The sequence below is a fragment of the Gavialis gangeticus genome, unplaced genomic scaffold (genome assembly GCF_001723915.1).
Source record: "Gavialis gangeticus isolate Ggan-Ray unplaced genomic scaffold, GavGan_comp1, whole genome shotgun sequence".
NCBI classification, from domain to species: Eukaryota; Metazoa; Chordata; order Crocodylia; family Gavialidae; genus Gavialis; species Gavialis gangeticus.
This window is the reverse complement of record NW_017729006.1, coordinates 8575206-8600392: the sequence shown is the minus strand read 5'-3', so window position 1 is coordinate 8600392 and position 25187 is coordinate 8575206. Positions and strand designations below refer to the sequence as shown.

Genomic DNA, 25187 nt, shown 5'->3' with positions numbered 1-25187 from the left:
CTAGCGCCCCCTGGCATAACAAGGAATAACGGCCATAAGTTGTTGAAGAGTAGGTTTAGATTAGATATCCGTAGGAACTACTTCACAGTTAGGGAGGCTAGGATCTGGAACCAACTTCCAAGGGAAGTGGTGTTGGCTCCTACCCTGGGGGTCTTTAAGAAGAGGCTTGATGCCTACCTGGCTGGAGTCATTTGAGCCCAGTTTTTCTCCTGCTCAGGCAGCGGGTCAGACTTGAAGATCTACAAGGTCCCTTCTGACCCCACTTCTATGATTCTATGATTAAAATGTCAATGTGCACCAAAGGCAAGTACATTATAGTTTCTAAAATACCACAGTTATTTCCTATGCTAAGCAAGACAAGCACACACAGTAGCTGAGCAGAAGGCAGTCCACCCCTTCCTGGGTTAAACATAGGAAATAACGGTGGTATCTCAGAAACTAAGCTGTAGAGAGTTGCACTTGGTCGATATCTACATTTTAAAGACTGTCAGGGTGTATTGTGAGTTCCTACTCCTACTTTGGGAGTGAAGAGTGGAACTCTTTCTGCTCATCTGCTATTTAATCTATAAAGTCATAGATCAAGGGTGGCCAACCTGAAGCATTCATGGCAGACAGCAGATCAGGGAAGAAGCAGGAAGCACAGCTGCAAATAGGCCAAGGAGCAGAAAGCAGAGCAGGCAGGGGAAGGGAAACAGAGTGGCACTCAGGGAGGGCATACGGCTTAATGTGGCATGCCTGCCAAAAAGGTCAGCCACCACTGCCAACTAGAATGAAGAAACAATCTGGAGTCATGACCATATTAAGGCAATTAAGGATTAGGTTAGTAGGACTCCTGCCTCCTTCTCCGCTCCTCCCACCCCCTGCCATTTCCCTCAGTGGAGCCCTATTTCCCATTAAGCTGTGGTTAGCAAACAGATAGCCTTATTTATTGGACAGACAGGAGCAGCAGCATAGGGACTCCTTCTTCCTCCCAGAGAAGCTGTGGAGGATCCCATCCCCTCCCTGGAAAGGGGGACAGCAGTAGAGTTCTCAGATGCTTCCTTAAAAATTTGGAATAGATTTGCTTGGGTGGGTGAGCCAGATCTGTGAATATTTATCCTCTTGCCATACACAGAGGTCTCTGCTGAGGTGGTTGCTGGCAAGCCCATCAAAACAATGGTTTAAACACCTCACTCAGGTGCACGTAGTAAATGCTAGTTTCTGGCTATCTACAAACTTAGGCAAACACTGCAGCACTGGTTAAACTTGAGTCATTTTTCAGGATTTTTTTTTTCACATTCATAAGAACATGAAACTTTCTTAAAAGATAAGAGGAAGTTGAGATTCTGAAGCAGTTATGTAACCTCAGGAGACAAGGTCCCAAGCATAGACCTACACGATATGCCTGTATACTAGAAGGCCATACCATGAAAAGAAACCCTGCACTAGCAGTACATGTATTAGTGTCTCCAGAACCAAAAGCAGTAGAGGCAGATTAATATAGGGCTGTGTTCAGGCTTAGGCTTAGTCTCAGGCTAATAGGTTTTGGGTTTTTTGGTTGGTTTGTTTTTTTGAATGTCAACTTGTAGAGAATGAAGTGTACATCACAAAATGATATTTTATATTAAATAAATCTGCACAGCTTAGAGGCTACAATATTCCATTTTCACAGGAGGAATGCAATGCACGGTATCATTATTCATTTGATAAGAGCCAATAATATGATCAGCATATTGTTAAATAAAGTATAAGGGTCCTGAAGAATAACTATCTATGCCTACCTGACTCACACCTATTATTGTTTCCCATGGCTTCTGATCCTCACTGCCACACATCTGCATTTTCACAGACCTGCGTTTTGCATATTGGCTTCTATTCCATCTGGGAGAACACAAAACAACAGCAGACTCTCCCTATGCCTGAAGAAGGGTGTTTGTGCTCGAAAGGTCACGAAGAACAATTTTTCCAGCTATTTAGTTGGTCTAATAAAAGATAGCACATTTAGCCGAAGGACCTTGTCCATCTATGCCCTTATTTTAGGGACTGGTATAAAAGTTGGCCATGTTTTGTGTGTGTGTTGCATAGTAGTTACCAAAGTAAAAAAAATCTGACTTAAAAAATGCCCTTACTTGTATTTTGCACTTTTTTTTTTTTGCTTTATTGAAAGTGTACTGATGTAACAAGGTAGAATTTGGGCCCTTGTATATTTTTGACCTCTTCTGGCAGCACAGCACTCCAGTGACTGAATAGAAACATTATTTTTATTATGACTCAAGTTTGCTGCATATATTATGACGAAGGTCTTATTTGTACAATATAGGAAAATACAGGGGAAAGGAGGTTTCAATGCTAAAAATGACTGTTTCATTGGTGAGCAAAACTGAATGCATTTAGTTTAGAGGTAAATGTTCATATATTGTCAGATGAGGGGCTACAAGAATAGGGAAACAACAAGCAGCATATTGGTTCGCACAACAGCATTTGCATGCTTGGGAGATGCCTGTCTGTATTTGGAAATATCAATGTGCATTTGTATTTACAAGTGGCATAAACACACCTGTGTGCACTTCTGGTGTTAATGAGCCATAACACCAGGGCCTCCCACCAAGTCCTAAGTAAATCCACTGAAGCTTACACAAGATAAGAATCAGGCCTGACTTTTCAAATAAAAAGAAATCTGAAACTGTAGTGAACAAAACCAATTTTTATACGGAAAAAACCGTGTTGTCTTTTCACATCTGTGCAATCAACACAGATTGAGTGGTATAGTTCCTCCTTCAGCTCCATGCGTATATCCTCCCACTAGCATTCATGCAAGACATCTCCTTATGTTGAGGCGAAAAACTGTTGTATTCAGTGATTTTTTTTGTTACCTTACAAAAGCACCGCTGTCATGCTGAGCTCTAGAAGAGTGCTATCACAGTTCCCTACCAAAAGCATATGGCAATAAAGGAAAGGCAACTTACAGCTTCTACTACAGAAAGAGTTTTTAAAGCAACATTTTTTGTGATCTTTTTTCAATGTTCTTGGTTTTCCTGGTGAGTAAGATGTGCTTGCGGAAGCTAGAACGTCGTTTCTCTCAATATGAGCAACAGCTTGATTCCCAAGCTGCATAGCTGTGGTTGGACAACTCCTCCATAAGGCGTTTGGAGTTTCCGGAGGTTGGAGAAAAAAATTAATTTATCTGACTCCAGTTCTTTACTCATTTGCTGAACTCAGATTTCCTGTTTTTCAAATGTAAAAGGTTTGTAAAGAGTGCATAAAACTTTCCAAGGAACATACTACTACTGACAGGAAATCTGACTCTCCTCTCAGATTAAATGGCTGCAATGCTGTAGGTTTCAGGAATGTTACTCCTAGTTTAAACATGTGTTACTGGAAGGAGAATCAAACACAACATGAATTTATAGAAAACAGACCAATTCAGACATGCATTGAGATGGATAGTTTGTTTTAGGGACCTCTCTTACTGGGAACAGGAATAGAACCATAAACTCATTTCATATTGACTACCTTACATTACAGATGTCAGGCAGGGATATAAGAATTTACAGACTAAGAAGCCTTTGATTATAGAACCATAGAAAGTTAGGGCTGTAAGGACCTCAGGACATCATCTAGTCCAACACCCTGCCATGCTTTGTATTTGTTATATAAGTCAAGTTAAGCTAGATGTCATGAGGACAGGCTGAGGGAACTGAACTTATTTAGTCTGGAGAAGAGAAGACTGAGGGGGGATTTAATAGCAACCTTCAACTGCCTGAAGGAAGTTCAAAAGAGGATGGAGCTAAACTGTTCTCAGTGGTGGCAACGGTCTCAGGGAGCAATGGTCTCAAGTTGCAGCCAGGGAAGTTTAGGTTAGACATTAGGAGGCATTTTCTCACTAGGAGGGTAGTAAAATACTGGAACCGGTGCCCCAGGGAGATGGGGGAATCTCCATCCTTTGAAGTTTTCAAGCCCTGGCTAGACAAAGCTTTGGCTGGGATGATCTAGTTGGGGATGGTCCTGCTATAGTCAAATTCTCCTGCTAAACTCCAGGCCAGTACAGTAGCTCTTTTTAATAAGGCTACTCAACTATTACAGTTTTAAATTTACATTTAAAACACATAAGTGATAGGGCTGTGCAAAACAATATCATTTCACCTGGGACAGGTGTCAGCGGTAGCCTCCTCTCATCCAATGAGCAGATCCAGGGGCTCGCATCCGTGGGAAGAGTCTGGCACAGCCCTCCCAGGGGTGCAAACCCCTGGATCTGTGCATCGGATGAGAGGAGGCTGCTGCTGCTGTCTAGGCACAACCCATGCCCAGCACCAGTACCAGGTGGCAGAGACCTCCTCTCATCCGGTGCACAGATCCAGGGCTCACATCCCTAGAAGCAATCCAGCACAGCCCTGCAGCTGTCCCAGGGGTCCAGGTCCCCGGATCTGCATGCTGGATGAGAGGAGGTGATTTTCTCCAGTGGTCCCAGGTGGCAGCAGCAGCCTCCTTTCATCCCGTGCACAGATCTGGGGGCTCACACCCCCAGGAGGAGTCCGGCACAGCCCCACAGCCCTCCTGGGGTACAAGCCCCCCAATCTGCACACCAGATGAGAGGAGGCTGAAACTGCCTCCAGGTACCAGTGATGAAGTTAAGTAAGCCTGGCTTCAAAATTCAAAATGTTTAGTGCACTCCTTTTGTTTTGAAGCTGTTTTGAAGCCTTTTGTTTCATTTCAATTTGGCTGTTTCAAGCTCGAAACACACTGAAACAGCTTCAAAATGAAACACCCAGCAAAATTTCGCACAACCCTAATAAGTGACCATCAGCTGACTTTGATGACTTGCTGAACTTTATCAATTTGTTCCAGTATCTCCTTCCCTGGACATCTGAATCTTGGACATGGTAGCCAACTGTCCATAAATTCACAGATAATCAGTTAAAAAAAAAGAAAAAGAAAAAAAGATTAAAAATGTCTCTGCGAAATCCATGAAAAAAATCCCTGATTCATCCCATAAATTCAAGGGAGTCCACAACTCATTTCAAGGTCCACATTGGAATGAAGCTACATTTAAATAATATTGATGCTGTACAGAGAGCAAAGCAGCGGCACCTGGGCTATGGATAGACATTACACATAAACTGGTTTAAGTGATCAGAAGCTGGTTTAAAGCTGGAACAGAACAGACATTCAGTGCACATAAACCAGTTTCAAAATGGCCAAAAGTGGTTGGAAAGAAACTTGGTTGAATGCAGTATCAGACTTAACTGATTTGGCTCAAACCAGTTTATGCAACGTCTGTCCCAGACTCCTGGCTGGTTTAAGATAAACCAGAGACCCTCCAGCATCCCAGCATGCTCTCTGGGCTGGGCAGGGCTCTCCACTTCACAGAAGGGCTGACCCTATCCCTCTGTTCTGTAGCCAGAGCAGGAACCAACCCCAGCAGACACACTAGCTGGTATGGCTCCTTTAAGGCAAACTGGGCAGGCAGGGAGTTAATTCTTTCCTCCTTCCCCTCTTCTCCCACTGCAGCCAGGGTCAGCCTGTCTGTCCATGAGCAGAGGGGAGGGGGATGCATCAGACCCTGGCTACAGGAAAGGGAGTTGGGAGGAATTAATCCTTCCCCCTGCCCCCTTCACCTCAATGGGGCCATGCTGGGTAGGGTGTCCTGCAGGGTTGGGAGGGGGGCTCTGTTCCATGCTGGTGGGGGACTCTTCCTCCTCCTCCTTTTCCCAGGGTGGGGAGGAGGACTCTGTGAGGTGCAGGATGGAGACTCTTCCTCCTCCTCCCCTTCCCCCCCTCCCTGCTGCTACAGGGCTGGGAGTGGGGTGGCTCCATGCAATGCTACCCAGCCCTGGGCAGGTGGAGGCTGTGTTCCATGCTTGGGGGAACTCTTCCCTCTCCTCCTTCTCCCAGAGGGGCAGTGGGATTGTGGAGCTCAGCTGGGCAGGGTGGGAGTGGGGTGTGTAGGGGACTCCTCCATGGCTGCAGCAATAGAGGCAGTCAGCACTGCACCGGGAGGAGTGCAACCCCACGCAGCCTGCTCAGCCACTTCTATCCCCACAGCTCTGTGCCATGCCTGCAGCTTGCTCTCCAACAGAGAAGCCCTGTGCTGGACTCTGTGGGGAAGCAGGGGCGTGACTCCCTCCAGTCCCAGCACAGTGCGAGTGTGGGACTGCACCATGGAAAAAACACACCTGGGTCCAGCAATGGAGAGACAAACTCAGGCTCGAAGCCCCAGTGGGGGATAAGGCAGGCTCTGCTCTCTCCCCCAGTGCAGTGCTGGCCAGAGCCACGCATGTGTTGGGCATATGTGCCCTGACCATCCTGACTGCTGCTGATGCCAGGCAGCAGGCGCTGCAGCCATTGGGGAGTGTGCACACCCCCAGCCTGCTCAGTTGAGCTCTGTGCTCCCACTGCCCCTCTGAGGGGAGGAGGAGGAGGGAGAAGAGTTCCCCTCTGGGGCTGGGCAGCCCCGTGTGCCTGGATTGCTCCCAGCTGTCAAGAAGCCACTGGGGCCTGGCCATGGCCCCCTCCCCAGCTCAGCTTCCCTGTGGAAGGAAGGGAGGGCTTCTCTACCACCCCCAGGTTTCTGGCTTGAGCCACTGCAGGTATGTGTTGAACAACTATCCACTTGTAAACTGGTTCACTCTCTGCAGGTTAGACTAACCTGCAAAGACTGAATCAATTCAGGCTTGGGGTTTTTGAATGTCTGTCCCTAGCCCTAGTGTCTAAGCAGGACTGCTGCTTGAAACCCTGAAGCCAACTGTGTGTCAGGGTTTTCTGGCTCTCTGGAGCTTCTGTAGTTCCTTTTCCCCTCCTGTCCTAGCAAGTGGTGCTGCTGCATGTCCTGGTCATCATCTGCCTGTAGCTCTCAGTGCTTATGGACTGAAGGTATACAGGTGGCCCTGGGGCGGGCAAGAGGGAAGGGGTGGAGCCAGGATGGAACTGCAGGGCTGGGTGGGAGGAGGGGGCTGTTCCAGGACAGAGACAGCAAGTCCTGTGGATGGGCTGGGCAAGCAGCATGTTGAAGGGTGCAGTTGAGGGTGTGGAGGTGAGTAACAGACCTTTGGGATTGGGACAACATGGTATAAATCCATTGCTGAAGTCAAACAGGGTTGGCAACCCAAGGACATTTTTCACTAACAATCTGCAGACATTTTACTGACAGCCAGACTTATTTTACTATGGTCGATGCTAAACCTCTAAAATTTGTACCCTATCCTTGTCACTGTGTCCAGGGACTGGAAGAAGAGTTATATTTACATTAGGTAAAACATGTGTCATTAAAAATTTTGGGGTGTCAGTAAAAAGTTGGCAGATTATCAGTAAAAAAAAAGGAAGTTGGCAACAGTGATCGTGGACAATATTTCATCTTGATTAAATATTAGAATTGGCAGGTATAGTATCTGTCCAACACCTCTTATGATAAAGAGTTGATATATTTAACTTTTCCAAAATGCCTCTTTTTCTTCCTCAGCTGACGTTCTTTAATGAATTAAATGAAAGAAAATAAAAGCAGCTCTTCAGGAACAATTCTGGTACCTGTTGTGGAAACACAGATGCTATGATTCCCCATTACCCTAGAAAAGGTCAGCTTAAATGCCAAGCCACACCAGAGGTAAATGGATGGAAAGATGAAAACGGTCTCCCTTTGTCAAAGCGGATTCACTTAAATTGTAAGACATTCCTGAGTGCTCCTAGCAGCTGATACTAGAGAACCCTGTGCTGAGGTAAAAGCAAGGAAGAAACAAACAGGAAACAGAAAAAGACCTTGAATTTATATATCTAAATGAAAATACCTTCTTCCTGTAAGAAGCTCTAATATTTTATTGTAATTTAATTAGTACTTGTTATTGATTCACGTCAATCCTGGACACATACAGCCCATAACAGTTAGGTAGGATAATTAAAATTTCGCGAATGAACTAGAACTGTTTACTGCAGAATATTTCACACACATGTCCCAGAGTGCCTTGCCAACTGATGAAAAAACAGCCCCTTAATGGATGGAGTTCTTCATTAAATGCTGTGGAATGTAGCCAGCTTCATTACAACAGAGTTCCCAGTTTTTCCACATTGATGAACACAGTAAAGTTTCAGGGAATCACTGGTTAGTGTGCTAGCTATAAGTGATGAAAGGACTCAATGCAAATATTTAACTTCACAGAAGAGTTTGCTTGAGGAAAAATTTCAGATAATTAAAGAATGGTATCAAAGTTAATAAGCCGGACAATTCCGATGCAGAAATTTAAGTCCTAGCCATCCCGCTTGCGTATCAGAAAGGAAACAAAGTTGGCATAGTCAACATGGAATGTATTCACAAATATTTTCCAAATAAGAAAAGGACCAATGTCCACACATTTGTTTAGCAGAAAATTTCAGAAACTTAAATCATGAATAAAATTAAGCAACTAATTTTTAGATTCAGAATATCACATGTTAAGTGCTTTTACCACGCTACAGTTAAAGAAAAAAAAAAGTGACAATACTGACATTAAACTTTTAGATGGTAAAATACAGAGAACTAAACTTTTGGGGAAATAGAGATATAAAGACATTTCACATCTCATTCCTTCCATGATAGAGAGTTCCCAAAGATAGTGAAGAGACTCATTGGTTAATCATGTGATCTGCATCCAAATGGGTAAGACTTCCTGTAAGCTGCAAAGGAGACAGGAATTCTATAAAATTCTCTTATGAGTGTTTTTTGTAAATATAAAGAGGAAAGTAGAGAAGAGGATTATTCTCACTTAAATACCAGGGTCTGCATAAATGTGTTAGGCACAGTGGTTATAAGCAAAACATGTTTCCTTGGCAAATCAGGTATTTTAAATGTTCTAGAAACTCATCGCATCAAGTTTTATATATTTTGGAACCTACCACTCCCATATCTATGCACTGCACACATCTGTTATTTATTCTTCTATCAGACCTGATCCTGCATTTGAAGAAGGCAGAGGAAATGCTACACCCACATAGAACACCAGTGACCTGAATAGAGCTCTGTTCTCTAAACACAGCAGCTTTCTTCAATGCCATCCACTGTAGGATCAGAGACATAATCTCTTAAATGTATGCACCAAACTAAATGAATCCAATTATTTACATGTAATTAGGGAGAGGGGTATTCCCAATGCCAAAAACTAAATCTGACTGGAGACATTATTAGGATGACAATAAGATTTCCATGTACTTTTTAAACACAGCCTCTTGTGTATCAGCAAAAATATGCTTATTGTCAGGGCTGTTTTGTTTGTGAAACATTTCCATAGAAAATACATGCAAAAAAGCACGTGTAAGCTTTTGAATAGAAACCATTTTTCCTGTACTGTATTCTGTAGTCCCCTGGCACAGTGAGGTCTCTGGTCTGCCAGTGGGATGCCTAGGTATTCCATGATTCACTAATATATTTATTAATAAATAGACAATAGCATGTGTTGTAATCTGCCTCAATAACTAAAATGGATCACATCTGAAAAAAAATTAGAATAATTTCAGAGCAATATCACTCTACACAACATTGAGGTATCAGGCAAAACACAGCAAGCACGGCAAAGAGTTAGAATAATGGTAATATGAGGAATCTGGTTTTCCCCTAGGAAAGCATGAAGAGCACAGGGTACTGAAAGTTCCTACCCTCATCAACCTGGCCTTGCCCCTTGTAAGTGTGATGTGCTCCTGCACATCGGTACCTCCTTTATTGCAATCCTTTGTATAGCAAAGAAAAATTCCAAATCACTCCTCCGCACCAAGATAAATTTCACCGAAAGAGAACAAAAATGAGAAATAAAAACAGAGTTAAGAATATTCATAGAATCAGAGGAAAGTAGGGCTGGAAGGTAGGGCGCTATCAAAGCTACCTAGTCCAGCCCCTTACACAAGGCAAAATCATCTCTGACTAAAACATCCCAGCCATGTGTCTAGTTAACCCACCCTTGAAAATTTCCAAGAATGGAGATTTTACAACTTTTCTAGGTAGCATGCTTCAATGCTTGACCACCCACACAGTTAGAAAGTTCTAATTGCCAACCTGAATTTCCTATACTGAAGTTTGAGGCCACTGCTCCTAGCTTTGTCCCTTATACCCAGACAAAGTCGAACGGCCTTCCTCTCTGTAATCACCCTTCAGGTATTTGAAGACAGTTATCATTCCTCCCACAGCTTTCTCTTGTTCAGACTGAATAGTCATCATTCTTTTATCCTTTCCTCATAAGTCATGCTTTCCAGACCTCTAATCATTTGTGTGACTCTGTGCTAGACTTCTAACATGTCCACATCCTCTGCGAAGTATGGGGCCCAAAACTGGACAGGGCACTCTGGTGAGGCCTCACCAGTTCTGAACAGAGTGGAAGAAACACTTACCTTGATTTGCAAGTGACCCCTGTTAATCAATAGTATGCTGTTGATTTTTTTTTTATTTTTATTTTTTTGCTAACAAGAACAGATCAGTCCTGCTCTACAGTACCACAGCCTAGCCACTTATTCCCAGTCTGTATTTGTGCACACAATTATTCCATACCAAGTGCAAGACTTTGCACTTGTGTTGAATTTTATCTGCTTGATTCCAGACCATTTCTCCAGTGTATCCTAGCCCTCACCTCCAGAGTGTCTGCAACCCCAGCCAACTTGTTTTAACCTATAAATTTGCTAGGCAAATCATGAATGAAGATGCTAAAACAATAGCAGACCCAGGACAGACCCCCTGGAGAGCTCCTCCTGATACCTCTTCCCAACTAGACATTGAGTCACTGATGACCACACATTGAGCACAATGTTCAGTGCTCCAACCAGTTCTGTATCTATGCTGCAGAATGTCATGGGAGATACCATCAAAAACCTTGCTAAAAAGTCAATTGCTGTAGAGCATTGCTCTTCCTTCATCTACAGAACCTGTCACCTTATCATAGGAGGAAATAGGTGGTCAGGCATGACTTGCTCTGGGTAAATCTATGCTGGCTGTTATTGATCAGCTTCTTCTCTAGGTGCTTTGAAATAGATTCCTCAAGGACCTGCTCCATGATTTTTGCAGGTTTTGAGATAAGACTTACTGGCCTGTAATTCCTGGATCTTCCTTCTTCTCTCTCATTTCTTCAGTTTTTTAAAAATGTAGAAATGGTTCTTTGCTGGGTCAGCTTTTCAGAACAAGTTTTCTGTTAGCAACAGAACACTGATCCATTAACATTTGATCCATTTGTGTCAGACACTTTTCAGCAGCAGCACGTTAAACAAAATTAGCCAAAGAGGTGACTAAATATTATAACATGAAGGAAGTGGCTCTGTTTAAGTGTCAGTAAGTCAGAAAGTTATACTCTTTGATTTAGCTATTCAAAAGATATTTCTATCAGACAATATGGATGGTCCAATCCCACAAAATCTGCTTTTTCTTCTCCAAATAAAATTTGCTGGATTTCTGTATAATATTAAGACTACGAGAGAGAATGTGAGCTTCTCTTTCTGAGTAAGATTTTACTCTTGGTAAGAATAAACTCACTTACTGAAATTCCTACTTACTCCTTCAAAATAGAGAGTGGGTGGGACGTAAGTGGGAGCAAGGTTTATCTTAATGTGATACTGTATTTCGTTTTTTGAAAGTGAGTAAAGAAATAAATACGGCACACAAATGGTTTTGATTAGTTTTTTGGCATTATGTTTTTCCTTCTGATATAATTTAAGGTTCATTGCCCACTCTTCAATGAAAGTCAAGGCCAGGTTTCCTTGGTTGCTGCTTCCACTGTTGGATGTTAAATTCTTCTCCTGAATCTTTGTTCAAATGTCTTCTGATCCTTAAATGTTAATACAGAGACTGGCAGATAGTGTTGTCTTTCAATCTGTTATGCAACTTGGCTTCAACATCTGCAAGCACTAACGTGGTTGCTTTCCCAGGCTCCTGATTTCCCAGTAATATAATGCACCACTTTGCATGAAGTCAGCTTACTTTCCTTTGAATCTCATTTTTCTAAAGATGCTGATTTTTCCAGTGATAGAAAGATCCAGGCATGTATTTATTTTGAACCCTACATATCACTGAAAATGACTTATTGAGGACTCTAAGCAAGTTAGCTAAATATTAAACATATAAATCAGCCTAATAAAAACGATAAATGTATGCAGTAACCGCCTCAAAAATTAGGAAAGGGGAAATTCCACACCAGCCACAGATCTCCCAGAACACCAATCTAGCCTTTAGCAGAGCCCCTGCAACCCCAAATCCCTTGGCTTTGCACAGTGCTCCAAAGGAATTTAGGGTTGTATAACTCTGAACTGATAGTCTGCATTTTAAGGACATCTTACCTTTGCTATTTTCAGCAGTAAAGTTCTGCTTTCCTTCCTCATTAGGCAAGTTGATTGCTACTTCCACAAGATACCAGGTATGCATTAATTACAGATTATCCCCCCAGAAACAGCTATTCAGGATCAACCTTTGGCAGAGAACATACCTCTAGTTTCTTTTCAGAGTTTGACAAATATCTCAGAGTTACTATATTCAAAAAGGGCCAATAAATCAGGGAAATAAAATGATTCTTAGTAGGTATTCAACTTCTTCAGCATTCCATTTTTCTCCCTATTTGAAGCAAATATTTTTATTGCCACATCAATAAAAACCAAGAGCCAATATAACAGCATAACTCACATTGCAAAACACGACGTACTAAGGATGACAAGGAACCTAACAGCACTTTAAGGCATTTAGTAGCGTGCATACAAACCTCGTATGTCCACATGGATTTTTTTTTCAGTTTAGTTTAAGGTTTGAATCCATTGGAATTCTTTAAAGAGAAATATTTAAAATTCACATCTCATTTTTAGAGAGATATTTTATGCCTGCTGCTGTTGTTTGGGGTTTTATTGGTAGCATTTAGGATGCCAGGAGCCCTACATAGTAGCTGTGACTAGTAAGCAGGAGTGGGATAGAAGTGGAAGTAATGGTGAGTAGAAATGGGGGTACAAGGGCACTCTGGGGGCAGTACAAAACTTGCACATTTACTGGCCTATCTAGTACAAATTCTCAGAAAACAGAAATACATTCTTATTCATACAGACTAAGTAACATTGAAAAACAGACAAATCTCTTACTCTAACAGTTGTGGAAAACCCCCTGTCCAGGTTACCACTGGACAAATCACTAAATGCAGTATTTGATCCAATCTCGCAGTCCTTTCAGGCTACTGCTTAAAGCAGGTAACTTCCCTACGAGTTTCTGAGAGCCTCTCAAGGCTGCATCCAAAATTCTTCAGATATACTACTTGCTAATATATCCTTTTAGGCAAACTGAGATTTCCATTTCTATCTTTAAAATAAAGATGCAGAAGCAACAAACTTTGCTTCTTCAAACAATTCACTTCTTCAAACAAACCTACAAGGCAACTAAATCATGAAGAATATTCAAAGGCATAGAAAGTTACTCTGACAGAAGACCAAAGAAGAAGATATCTTTCTGACTGTAATAAACTTAAGTAGCCTTCCTGTAAAGTGTTCAAAGTCAGAGGAAGGGAACGCAACAAACTATAGAGAACATCACACCAGAGCCCTCAAATAGCAATTTTCTAAAACATTGATGAGCCAACAGACAAATAATCAGAGTAAACAGGTGAGATGTGTATTAGCTAAGGGACCATTAAAAGAAAAAGAAAAAGAAGAGACTGACCTTTGACATTTTTATTACACAGTTCACATATCATAAAAACATGAGGAAGGAATGTTGGAAGGGAGAAATAAGTGGCATTCATTGCTCTTACCTTTGCCATCTGGGCCTGCACACCATTTGCCTTAAGAGATGCTACTGCTTTCTGTGCTGCTGCTGGACTGTCAAAATCTACAAAACCATAACCTAAAAGAAAACACATACACACAGAGAAGACTTCATTAATATCTATAAACAACCTCCCACTCTATCAAACTCTCCCAGATTCCTCTAACTGATTGCACTCCTGCCACCAACAGACACCACATCTGTATTCCTTTCATCTTTGCTTCCTTTAAATCAATGGTATTTAAAGAAATGCTATCCCTTCAGCCTCAAAGTACTGTGAAGAAGGCTTTTTTATCTACAGAAAAAAAAGGTAGTACCTTCTTTATGATTTTTCCCTCCCTTGGGAATTGGGAAGGGAAAGCAACACCTGTGCTAAAGGGGCTTCATCAAGCAATTGACCTCATTTGCCATCTCTAGGAAAAGAATATGAACTCTGTCTTTCCAGTCTGTGTCCTGCTCTCACCCAGATTATTTCCCCACCTCCCAGCCCTGGGATTAGGACAGAACCATGGGTTTTTGGTTGGGGGAGGGGAGCATTTAGGAAGGAATTTGATTCCAGGAAATCTCTCTGCTTGATTTGTTCATGTAAAATAGGTTTTTCACTTTCCCTACAGCAAGTCAGAAGGTGAACTTGGGAGGAAAGGTTGCAGCTGCCAGGGGTCCAGTGTCTAGCAAATGTGCTCATTTCCCAATAAACCAGAACTAGGAATGGATTAAGGAAAGTCTTCCCTTAGGAGAGCTATGGGAATACTATTTTGTGTAGCAAGAGATAATAACCATTCCCTTAACTCTGAAAGGCAAGGGAGCTCACAGCAGCCCTCTTCCAGGTGGAAGTGATTAAGGCTGGACTCATGACTTGCACCATATGGGTTATCACTAGCTATTTCCAGAAAAGTCAGGTTCATAAAGTTGTAATTAAACTGTGTCCGGTTCTTCTGGTCCTTCTTTCCTGTGTGTTGGGGAACGTGCCCAGTCCTCTCCTAGGGAGTGCTCTCGAGCAGTGGCATCCAAACTTTTTTGATCGCGCACCCCATCAGTAAAAAATTTTGGGGCATGCACCCCCAATATATGCATATTTATATAAATGGAAATAGAAATAAGTTCTAATATTTTCTTCCTGCACCCCGATGGATTGTCTTGCGCACCCCACTTTGAAGACCACTGCTATAGAGAGCTCTCTCTGACTCTTCAGTTTCAGACCTAAAATATACCTGGAAGTAATCATTCGATTTTCAAATGAACCCTAAATAAGTAAATATTTGATTTTCAAAAAAGTGTTTCAGCATCTACTTCCCAATTTTCAATAGATACAGGAACTTCAGAAAATCTCTTCAGAAACCTGTTAACATCTCAAGGTGCCGAAGTGCCTTTCAGAATGGGGCCTGGACACTTAGCTCCTTAGGCTCTTCAGAAAGCTCTGTCTTACATCTTCCTAAGAATTACCCCAGGGGCATGCCTTATGCAGAGAGGCTACAACCACTACTCGCTCCCTTGTTATCTCCCCTGGAGGTGATAAGGCTGACACTGGGGTTGCCTGTAAGATTCAATAACACCGTATTTAATTGAATATGAAATGAAGTTACCCCTACCATCAGCATGAGGAAAAAGGCTCCTTGTCTTATTTTCACATATGAAGTAGAGGGGGAAGCATACAGCTGCTGCAGCTCTGACTCAAGCCCTAAGCATAGTTCCGGGTGAGAGTCAGACCCACAGCCTGCCTGCTGCCCCCCCCCATGACTCTCAGGCACAGCTCACTTCTAGTTGGGTTTGCACTGGGGTCTCCCCCAGGCACCAAGCACCCAGAAGCCCCTTCCCCTGTCCAGCTAATCAGGGCACTGCTACGTGGCCTGCAAAAAGATAAGCTTTCACATTCTGTATTCTGGGATAAAGCAGTCTGAGCAGTGTCTGCCAGTAAGGGAGACAGAGGCAGAGACTGGGAAGTTGGGGATTGGAAGGGGCAGAGACTGGAGAGAGCAGGAGGGGAAGAGGGAGAGACTGAGGGGAGGAAGAGGAGGGGCAAAAGGCTATTGGGAGCTGGGAATGGGGGGGGGGGTCAGGTGGCAGGAAGGATGTAGGTGAAAGAAGTGGATGGGGTAGAGGGCAAGGAGGTGACCTGCCCCGCTCCCAGCCACTGCGTTCCTTGCTGTAGCAGGGCTGGGGAAGGGGTGGAATTCAAGACAACCCTCTAATACTTAGATTCTAGCAAATTTTAACAAGTTTATACATTTTCCATATATAGAATTTTATTACTGGGAGGGATAGTCTTATATTCAGAGATGTCTTATGTTAAAGTAAATACAGTATTAGAACCAGCATGTTTATAGCCTAACAGCTTCTTTGCAGACATAGCTATTAAACAGTTCCATTTAACATAATACAGTAGGGCAGCCACAAATATGCTGCTTTCCTGCCATGTTCATTTTTATTAACATTTTTACCTAATGTGTGACTCTCCCCTTCACCCCCACTCTCCCCCCCCCCCCAAAAAAGGATGAGAGCACCTGACATCAAAGCTTACAATTTATTTGGTATTTAGACTTCAATGTACACAATTGGAAGTCCAATGTAATAGGAATTTTATGCTAGTGACCTTATCTTTTTTTCCCCGGTTAAGGAATTATTTGCTAAGTTTTAAGCTTAACAAACAGACAAACAAACAAACCAAGATAGTTATTGAAAGAAAATGCCCCTAAACCAAAGAAGAACTTTCAGGCATTGGTCTGATAATATACTTATTGCCTGAACCTCCCTGTTCCATTTCCTTCTTTTTTTTGTCCTATATTTACTTAGAACAATAATATACATTAAGGGAAGCCACTGAGCAATTGTGCATTGTGCCTGTGTGCCCCACAAGCACCGTAATGAAAAAGTACAATGGAATTCAATTATCAGTTTGGTTTTTGTTTTTAATTAACGATTTACTATTTTCCCATCTGATTCTTCCTTCTCTCTCCCACTCAGCATTTGGCCAGTGTGCTTTACAATGTTCTCAAAAAATGCTCCATGGAGTAGCTGTGAAGTTTGTATTACTACCACACTAAGAAAACTTGGGTCTTTCTTGGAACTGCACAAAGCCTTTGTTCTCTGGGTGATACAAAAGCCTAAACTCACAGTCAAGGGAGAGGAAAATGAGACACAGTCTTGGCAAGGAGGAAATAAGATCTGATGAAACTTCAGACTGACAATACAGATGACCCTGACATAAAGCAAGAGCTGCCAGCTGGGATACCGGAAGCCCACCAGAAAGTCAGATACCACCATTATAGCTTAGAGAGACTGATTAGTGCGTTATCCTTGAACGAACATCGGACCCAACCCATTTTGGGAAGAGCAGTTGTTACTGCTAGGAGACTGTATTTCACTTTATTTTTCACAATGTTCCTGTCCTTGTGCAGGGGAGAATTGCTAAACTGTGTCTTAAAGGTGGAGACTGGAAAAATACTGAAATGGTACAAGTAGGTACATGCGGAGATTCACAAAAGGCTTATACTGCAGGATGCATATATTTACCTTGGAAAAAAGGCAAGTAAGTTTTTAATGAAATTACCTATAGAATATTAGGCAGAAATTCGCATGTGTAACCAATTTAGTTCTCCAGGAAATCTGCACTAACACGTATAAGTTTGGGATGTTTTTAGGGATCTTATTTTAGCTAGCAGGTTTATGTAATGTAATTAATCAATCAAGATTTAAGTCACCCCATAAGATTTAATTTTTAATCACTTCTATATATATTTTTTTCTAATTGCCAGAAGGATACATGTGAATTGTTTAAGGTTTCTCTCTTCCCATTAAAGTTAGTGAAAGATTCAAAGTGAAAACATTATACCTTCGGTCACAGCCAGTTGTTCACTGCATATTCTTTCGTCAATTCTGTTAGCATAGGTGCAAAGTTGCTCTTACTTTGTCCCTCTAGTTAACTCTCATTCCAAGTACCTTTCTTATCCTCCCTGCATCATATCCCCAAACCACACACAGAACATCAGGAGAAAATCACTCCAAGGCTGAAAACCAATCCAAAGCACATCAATCTACAGTAAGGGAAGCCAAGTTCCCAGGCTGCTTTAGCATTCAAGTATCCTTAAAAGAACTCTACAAGGCTATAGAGTTGTGAGGCAGACCTGTTAATTCCCTTTCCATAATTTATGTTGGCTGTTTAGATGCTTTAAACCTATGATAGTGACTTGCGTTGCTCTGTTTCACTTTTTTTACAATCACAGTTTCATTCTCTGGTCTCATGCACTAACAAAATGCTGTTGAATTTGGGTATTTATAAAAAAAGGAGACGTTCATGTGGAACATTAAAGAAAACAAGAAAGAATACCACATACCTCTCCCACCCTCACATTCCACTCCCTATCTTTTTGAACCACATTATAAACTTAGATTGTAAATTGTCTGGTCTATGGATTTTTTTTCTACACATTTGTGAATCTTAGCAACGTCGGCTCTGTTCCTTAATTGGGATTCTGAGGTGCTGCTTTAAGTAAATAGCAAATAACAATAGTAATTAAAAAAGCTGCACAAAACTATTTTTGCTAATTTTAAAAGCATTTTATTTCATTTTTATTCTTTAAATTACTCTAAGTTTAAAAGCCCCAACCTCCTAATGTCCCCATTAAACCTCAGGACCAAATAGACCCCTGGCTTAAATAGTTTGACTCTGTTGGAGTGAGAGCAAGGTGATTTGGGCTGTCCAGTGTTAGAACTAATATGCTGGATTCCTTGGATTTATAGAATGATTCATACTACCGGCGTGTAAATGTAATCACAAAAAAAATAAGACAAGGTGGTCCATACCAACTACTAAACCTTTCCTCTAAGAAATAAAATGACTGCAATTTTGTTTTGGCCTGATGCCATTAAAGCTAAATAATTAGGTTTAAGGAATCAAAATTGTGATTCTGTACCTGTGGAGGGAAAGAAAATAGCTAAGCATCATCAAGCATAAGTTTATGGGTTGCTGTAATAAGGGCTACCTGAACACACAGGCAGACCCTGAACATCTAAGTTTCCGACAACCTAAACAGCTGGGGGCCTCCTCATCTCAGCTTCTCAGTTCCATAATTAAGCTTGGCAGCAGGTTCAAATGAATTAAAACTGAATGTCACTATTTTCTCAACAAATCCCTCATCCTTGTTTTTTCTTACTTGTCAGGAGAAGACCAGCAGAACAGCAATTAGCAGTAAGCAGTGCAGTGAAAAAGAACCAAGTATACACTAATTAGGTCACTCGCCAAACACATTCATTTCATTGGCAGATTTAATCAATGTTTTCCTGCAATGTCTTAAATCTCCTATGCTAATTTAAAGTTTTGTTATTGTTGTTGCTTTAAACACAGATGGGATGCCTGGAGATTTTCAATTGCTTTTTCCAAAACCGTCTTTAAATAACAAACTCCTCAGATAGTATATCATTAATATTTAGGTACCGATGTTAGGAAAGAGTCTCTAATTTCACGGCCACATTTTTGTGCCCACAAGTTTTGTGGGTTTCAGTAATTGCAGATATAGTTTATAGATCTTAGAGATCAAACTGTGGATAGCACCCATAAATCAGGTATTTAAGATCATTCTAAATGAAATAAAAGAGTACCCAGCATTAGCTGCTCCTATAATCATTTTCAAGGGCAAAAGTGCAGACACAAAACAGAAGTATTTTCCCACTGGTGCATATATATAATTGCCATTCAGTCTCCTGGGAATGTTAAACACACAATGATGTGAGAATAGATTTTCCTGTATTTAAAACTAGGATTTATCTGTTCTGGTAGTAGTTTTGCTAATGCTAAGAACAGTGTTACTAATAGTTCTAAGAGCCTAGTGGCAGTGGAGGTGACTCACTGACCTTTAAGGTCAGAAACCAAAATTAATACCACAGCACGTTTCTACATGATAGTTTTTCAGAGTACATGAAAAAAGTTTCTCCATGGGCTAATTTGATTGCCAATTAAATGCTGTTTTAAATCACTGGAATAATTAGTAGCATTTAGCCAATATTCTGAACTACATACCCATGCACACACATACACCTACAGGACAAGGGATGCATTTGGTTTGGAAACACTTACAGAGTGACACTGTCACAGAGGAAGCATCAGGCCACATTCTCTCTCAGGGAAACAGATTCCCCCTCTCTGCCAGAGCTCCGCAAAAGACACTGAATATGGAAGACTAATTCCTAACTGACATTTAAAATATGCATATTTTTCCAAAAGCAGACAGTCAAATCTGCAGCCTGCTGCATTGAGGAGAATCTGGGCATCTGTATGTGATTTTTGTTATTTTAACATGTGTATCTAAATACACTAATGAATTAAATTCAGGTGTTGTAACCTGGCCCCATTGAAGAGTCCAATCCCTAGAGACACCAGTTTAGGTAGTATTTCAACAGTTGCCTGAATGTTTCCCTAACATTATTACACACAGAGTGGCAGGTACACACTCATGCACACACCAGCCACATCCAGATGAGCGTGCAAATCCATTTCCTTGGGGACAAACGGCAGCAGCACATAGTCGTGCCACTGCTACTTGTCCCCAGGGGACACCCATGCATGTGTGCTCTGGTACATGGCAAGTTGCCTGGGTGGGGCAGGGGAGGCTGAAGCCAGCATTGGGGCTGGCCCCAGAAGTCTCACCTGAGATGCTGGGGGCTTCCCAGGGCTCCAGCAGTGGCAATCTAGGTGTGCAGGCCATGCACATTGCTGCCACGTGCACTGCCCTGCTTTTTTCTGCCATGGGTTTTTTTGACACTGGGATTTTTCAGGTGCAAAAAACCTCACTGAACTGCAAATTAGCAATGAGGTGAGTACCTGCATGTGCAGCACATGCAGTTTGTGGTGCCACAGATTGGTCTGTAGTGCAGCAAAAGGCACATGCACACTCATCTGGACATTCCTATCCATGCCTACAAAAGCATGCAAAGCCTACATAAAAAGAAAATAAAGGGTATCTATACATGTGCAGGGAGCCTGCTCTGATGCACTGGAAATCCAGCACATTAGAGCAGACCAGATCAACTGGAAATTAATGCGCTCCAGAAGACTCTAGTGTCACGTGTATCAGCATCCCCATGCTGAAAAATGGTGGTAGGGATGCTGAAACACATGATCTTTGGGTGCTTTTAATTAGCACAGCTTGCTAATTAAAGCCCCCTGCCCCCCTGTCTTAGAGCATGTGTAAAAATGCCCAAATATTTCTCTAGAAATGGCACAAGAAAGTTAGTCAATGCCAAAATAACAGCTGCTCATGCAATTTTCATTTTGTCCTCTTCTACATCTATCCTATGAAGTGATAAAGTAATGGTCCTGGAGACAACAATATTATATTACATACTTAAAAACTGTACCCTCATAAATTTGTGCAGAAAGGAAGAGTAGTACTGTTAATCTAGCATTTCCTAACTACAGAATGCTTGACTTTTCATTCTCAATATTTTTAAAATAGGCTGTGTGTGCGCGTGTACTTTCTGGGTTGTTTTTCTTCTTTCTTTCTTTTCAGTAAAGAAACTATATTCTTTTAGTTTCTTCTTCTTCTTTTTTCTTTTACTATGACCGTTCTCCTATATCTAAAACATCCATGAGCTTCAATTTTGGTATCATGGGGCCTTTCATGCAGAGTTTCTCATTAACAGGTTCTAAATCCTGCCTTTCCAGCATTATAATGCACCCAAGCTTCTGTTTCTGGCCCATTAGAATTATAAAATATTACATCTTAACTGAACAAATGCTAAATATCATGCCCCTGTTGAGCTTTCAGTAGATGTGGATTTGATGTGAAACTGCACTGGGAAGAAAGAAAATAGGCATCATTCTGACATCTTGATTTTTTTAGTTTTGAAAGTGAGAAGGTGTGTGCAAAAAAGGAAGGAATGAGGGAAGAAGAAACAGTCAAAGCTGTGTAATGATCTGGGGAATAACGTAATAAAGTGTATTTATGACATTGATCTGAATTTACTACATGGATATCCCCTTTACATGTATGTATATATACATGTCTGCAAATACACAGACATGCATGCACATGCTTTAATACGCACACACGCACAAATAGCTAGGCATATGTACATAAATAGATAATAGACAGAAAAGGCCATTTCTCCTTCCACATATACACACAACCATTTTCATTCATTAAACTGGCCTAAACCAATTTAGTTGTGAAATTTGTTTTTGCTCAGCATTTAGCTAGAGTCTCTGAAAATGTTCATTTTGACAAGCAGGTAGTCTACATAAAAAGTGATTATCCAATAATTTACTATGCAAATTTCAGTGATTGTTTTATGCACACTAGATAAAGAATCAAATTAAAGTCTTATAACCCTTGGAAAATTAGAGTTAGCAAGCAGAGAGGTTGAACTGCCCTTGAACACAAAATTACTGAAAGCGGATTTATTACATTCTTCACACAAGACCATAGTACTCCTATAGCTCTGGATAAACAAGTACGGAAATGGTAAAACTACTTTAAATTATTAAAAAGCCTTTGATTTTTAAAAACTTCTTGGTTACTAGGAAGTGATGACTCATCACATTTTAATTAAAGCAGCTAATATATAGTCAGAAGAAATAATTGGAAATGGAGAATCTTAAGTGGAAGAAAGCAAATAAGGAGTAAACATAGTCCCTTCATTAAAGATGACTCCCAAGAGACACACCTGCATTGTTAAGTATGCAATATATAGCTGATATTTTTGTTTGCTACAGCTTGATATGGAAATATGACACAAAACTGTCACTTTGATTATTATTATGCCTTGATTTTTCTTTAACTCTTTCATTCTTGTCAATCATTCCATAACAAGAGATTTAAACAAAACCAAAAGCATCCAGAAGCCAGATTTTTAGAAGTGTGCATGCAAACACATGCCTATGATTCAGTACCTAATTTACGCCTTCAGTTATTCTGAACAAATGTGGATACATGTGCCTGCAAATGGTCATTAGCTGTATAACTGAATATTTACTGTACCCAGTTTGTGCGCACACCTGTAATAATTCCTTGCTTAAATAAGTATGGAACTTCTGAGAGTCTTTCACTATATTTAAATATGTTGCTAAACGTAAAGATTTTGCAAATCCAACACATGTGAAGTAACAATGCAATAAGAGCAACAAAGTTCAAGTACAAGGAAAAGAAAAAAAGTGAGATTTAGTGAAAACAAGTCCATATTAAGAAATTTAAAGAATAATTATTCAAAAAGCAGATACTACGTGGCAGAAGCTACTGGAAAATAAATAATACTAAGAGGCTATGTCTATAGGAGATGCTGACTGCACAGTAGCAAATTACTACTGTGCAGTAGTAATGAGCTAGTATGCAGTCAGCATCACCAAAAAGCTGTGAGGGGATGCTTTTGGGCAGTAAGTCTGGTTACTGTGCAGTCATTTAGTACTTGTGTATGCGAGTACTAAATGGCTGCTCAGTAACAACTGCACAGTCAGCATCTCGCGTAGATGCAGTCAGCGGGAGTGATAGTGAACACTAAAAATGACATGAATTTTAAATTAAATTTGGCAATAAAACATCATAGTGCATATTCGGAATGCATACAGATCATGCAAGTTACATAATACTATTCCTCAAAGTCCATGGAGCACCAGAAAGCACAATCCAGGACCAGAAAGAGTGAGATATTGGAAGAAAAGAGCAATAAAAAAGGGTAAAGAGTACTGCAAATAATTAGTTCTGTGATACTTTGCACAGTGAGTAAAGTTTAGTATGTGCTTAACGACTGCAGGACTTAATATGTGCACTATAAGGCTAAGCACAGAAGTTACACATAAACCAGTATAAGTAATCAGAAACTGGTTCAAATCTGTAACATAACAGAAGTTCTGTGCATGTAAACCACTTCAAAATGGATGAAACTGGTATAAGATGAACCTGAATGGATGTAGTATCAGACTTAACTGATTTAGGTTTCATCAGTTTGTTGAATGTCTGCCCCAGATCCCCTCCAAATTCAAGTTAACTTACAGTCCCCCTGTATCCCAGGATACTTTGCACCTCCCTTGCAAACCTTCACCTCACAGCATAGGCAGGTTAGCTTTGGCCCAAGCTGTCTGCTACAGCTGTACAGGGAGGCGTGCTTGAGTGTCCCTGGCTTCTGGCCTGAGCCACTGCAGGCAAGTGGCTGTATTTCTGGAATCAAAAGTGAACGTCTGTTCACTTATTTATCAGTTCAATTTACACAGCTTAGACTAACCTGCAAAGATTTAATCGATTCAGCCTCTAGCTTTTGGCTGTCTGTACTTAGCTTAAGAGGCAACCATCTCTAGGAAAATCAACCGTGCAAAAAGCGAGATGAAGAAATTATTCATGGCCATTCTAGGTAAGTAAGTAACACAAATGAAGTGGTGCTGAACGAAAGGCAAATGTATTTTGTAACATTCCACTAGCAATTAATTTTTGGATAAATCTGCCAAAGTGAATGATGGGAATACCACTGCTTCAGTCACTAAAGGTAGGCTGAATAAAGAAAAGGATTTGTTGCAAGTCCTTTATTTGCAAAACAGCTGACCGGATCAGCCAAACAAATCAGGCATGCCAAAAATTAGCTCTATACCATCTCCAAGTGCCACTCCAGTCCTCTTCCTCTGTCTGCTCTGATGCTCTACTTTCTGCTTCCTGCCCCATGTTCCCTACCCAATCTGTTTCTCTGCTTTCTGCTTCATGCCTCATCTGCCACTGTGGTGATCTGCTGCGTTCCACATACAGAGGCTGCTCATGCCACTTGTAGGAGGCATGCCACAGGTTGGCCACCTCTCAGTTAAACAGTTTATTCCATCTATAATGTCTGTGATTCCTTACCCTGCCGCATCCTATTGATTAGCTGTCAAACTCAACAATGAAGATGAACTCTTTACAATCAAGAACACCTGTCATGTGTTTGTGTTTAACTTTGCTATAGAAATGAATGGGTTTTTGTTATACCTGCTTAACGCTTTAATATAACATTTATAGTAAAACTATTTATCCATTATTTATGTTTGGTCTTCACCCCTCTAAATGTCTGTATATTCTGGAGGGGTTGGTTGTGGATTCAGGGCTATGGGTAGGTTCAGTTTCACACTTACTGCAGTACTTAAAACCCTTTGTTAAGAATGAATAATACACAGCATTCTTCTCAAACTTAAGCAACAACTCTGGGAGTACTTAAGTGTGTGTGTGTGTGTGTGTGTGTGTGTGTGTGTGTGTGTGAGACAGAGAGAGTGTGCGTGCGTGAGTGAGACAAAGACAGAGAGGGCACTTGTACATCAGACAAAAATTGCCCATTTTTGTGGTTTAATTGCGTAATGCTGTATATATGCAGGGTTTTTTTTTTTACAATTTAAATGAGTTTGTTACATTGCAAACTAAACCACATCTGCATGTAATTTAGTTTGCAACATAGCTATTCATAACATTGCAGCCTTTGACAGCTTGCCCTCTGAAGGCAGAAGCAGTGAGGGGCCTGACCCTTCCCCCCCCCCCCC

At 41.2% G+C, this 25187-nt stretch overlaps 1 protein-coding gene across 4 annotated transcripts in view; it reads right to left on the bottom strand.

Moving 5' to 3' along the window:
* RBMS3 (RNA binding motif single stranded interacting protein 3) overlaps nt 1-25187 on the bottom strand; it is a 707347-nt gene that overhangs the window by 517134 nt on the left and 165026 nt on the right. For all 4 annotated transcript variants that reach the window (XR_002095924.1, XM_019508786.1, XM_019508787.1 and 1 more), the window contains exon 3: nt 13695-13786. Coding sequence is in view for 3 of the 4 variants with exons in the window: in XM_019508786.1 (XP_019364331.1) it covers nt 13695-13786 (92 nt within the window). In the remaining variant the exon portion in view is untranslated. The remainder of the gene's footprint in view (nt 1-13694; nt 13787-25187) is intronic.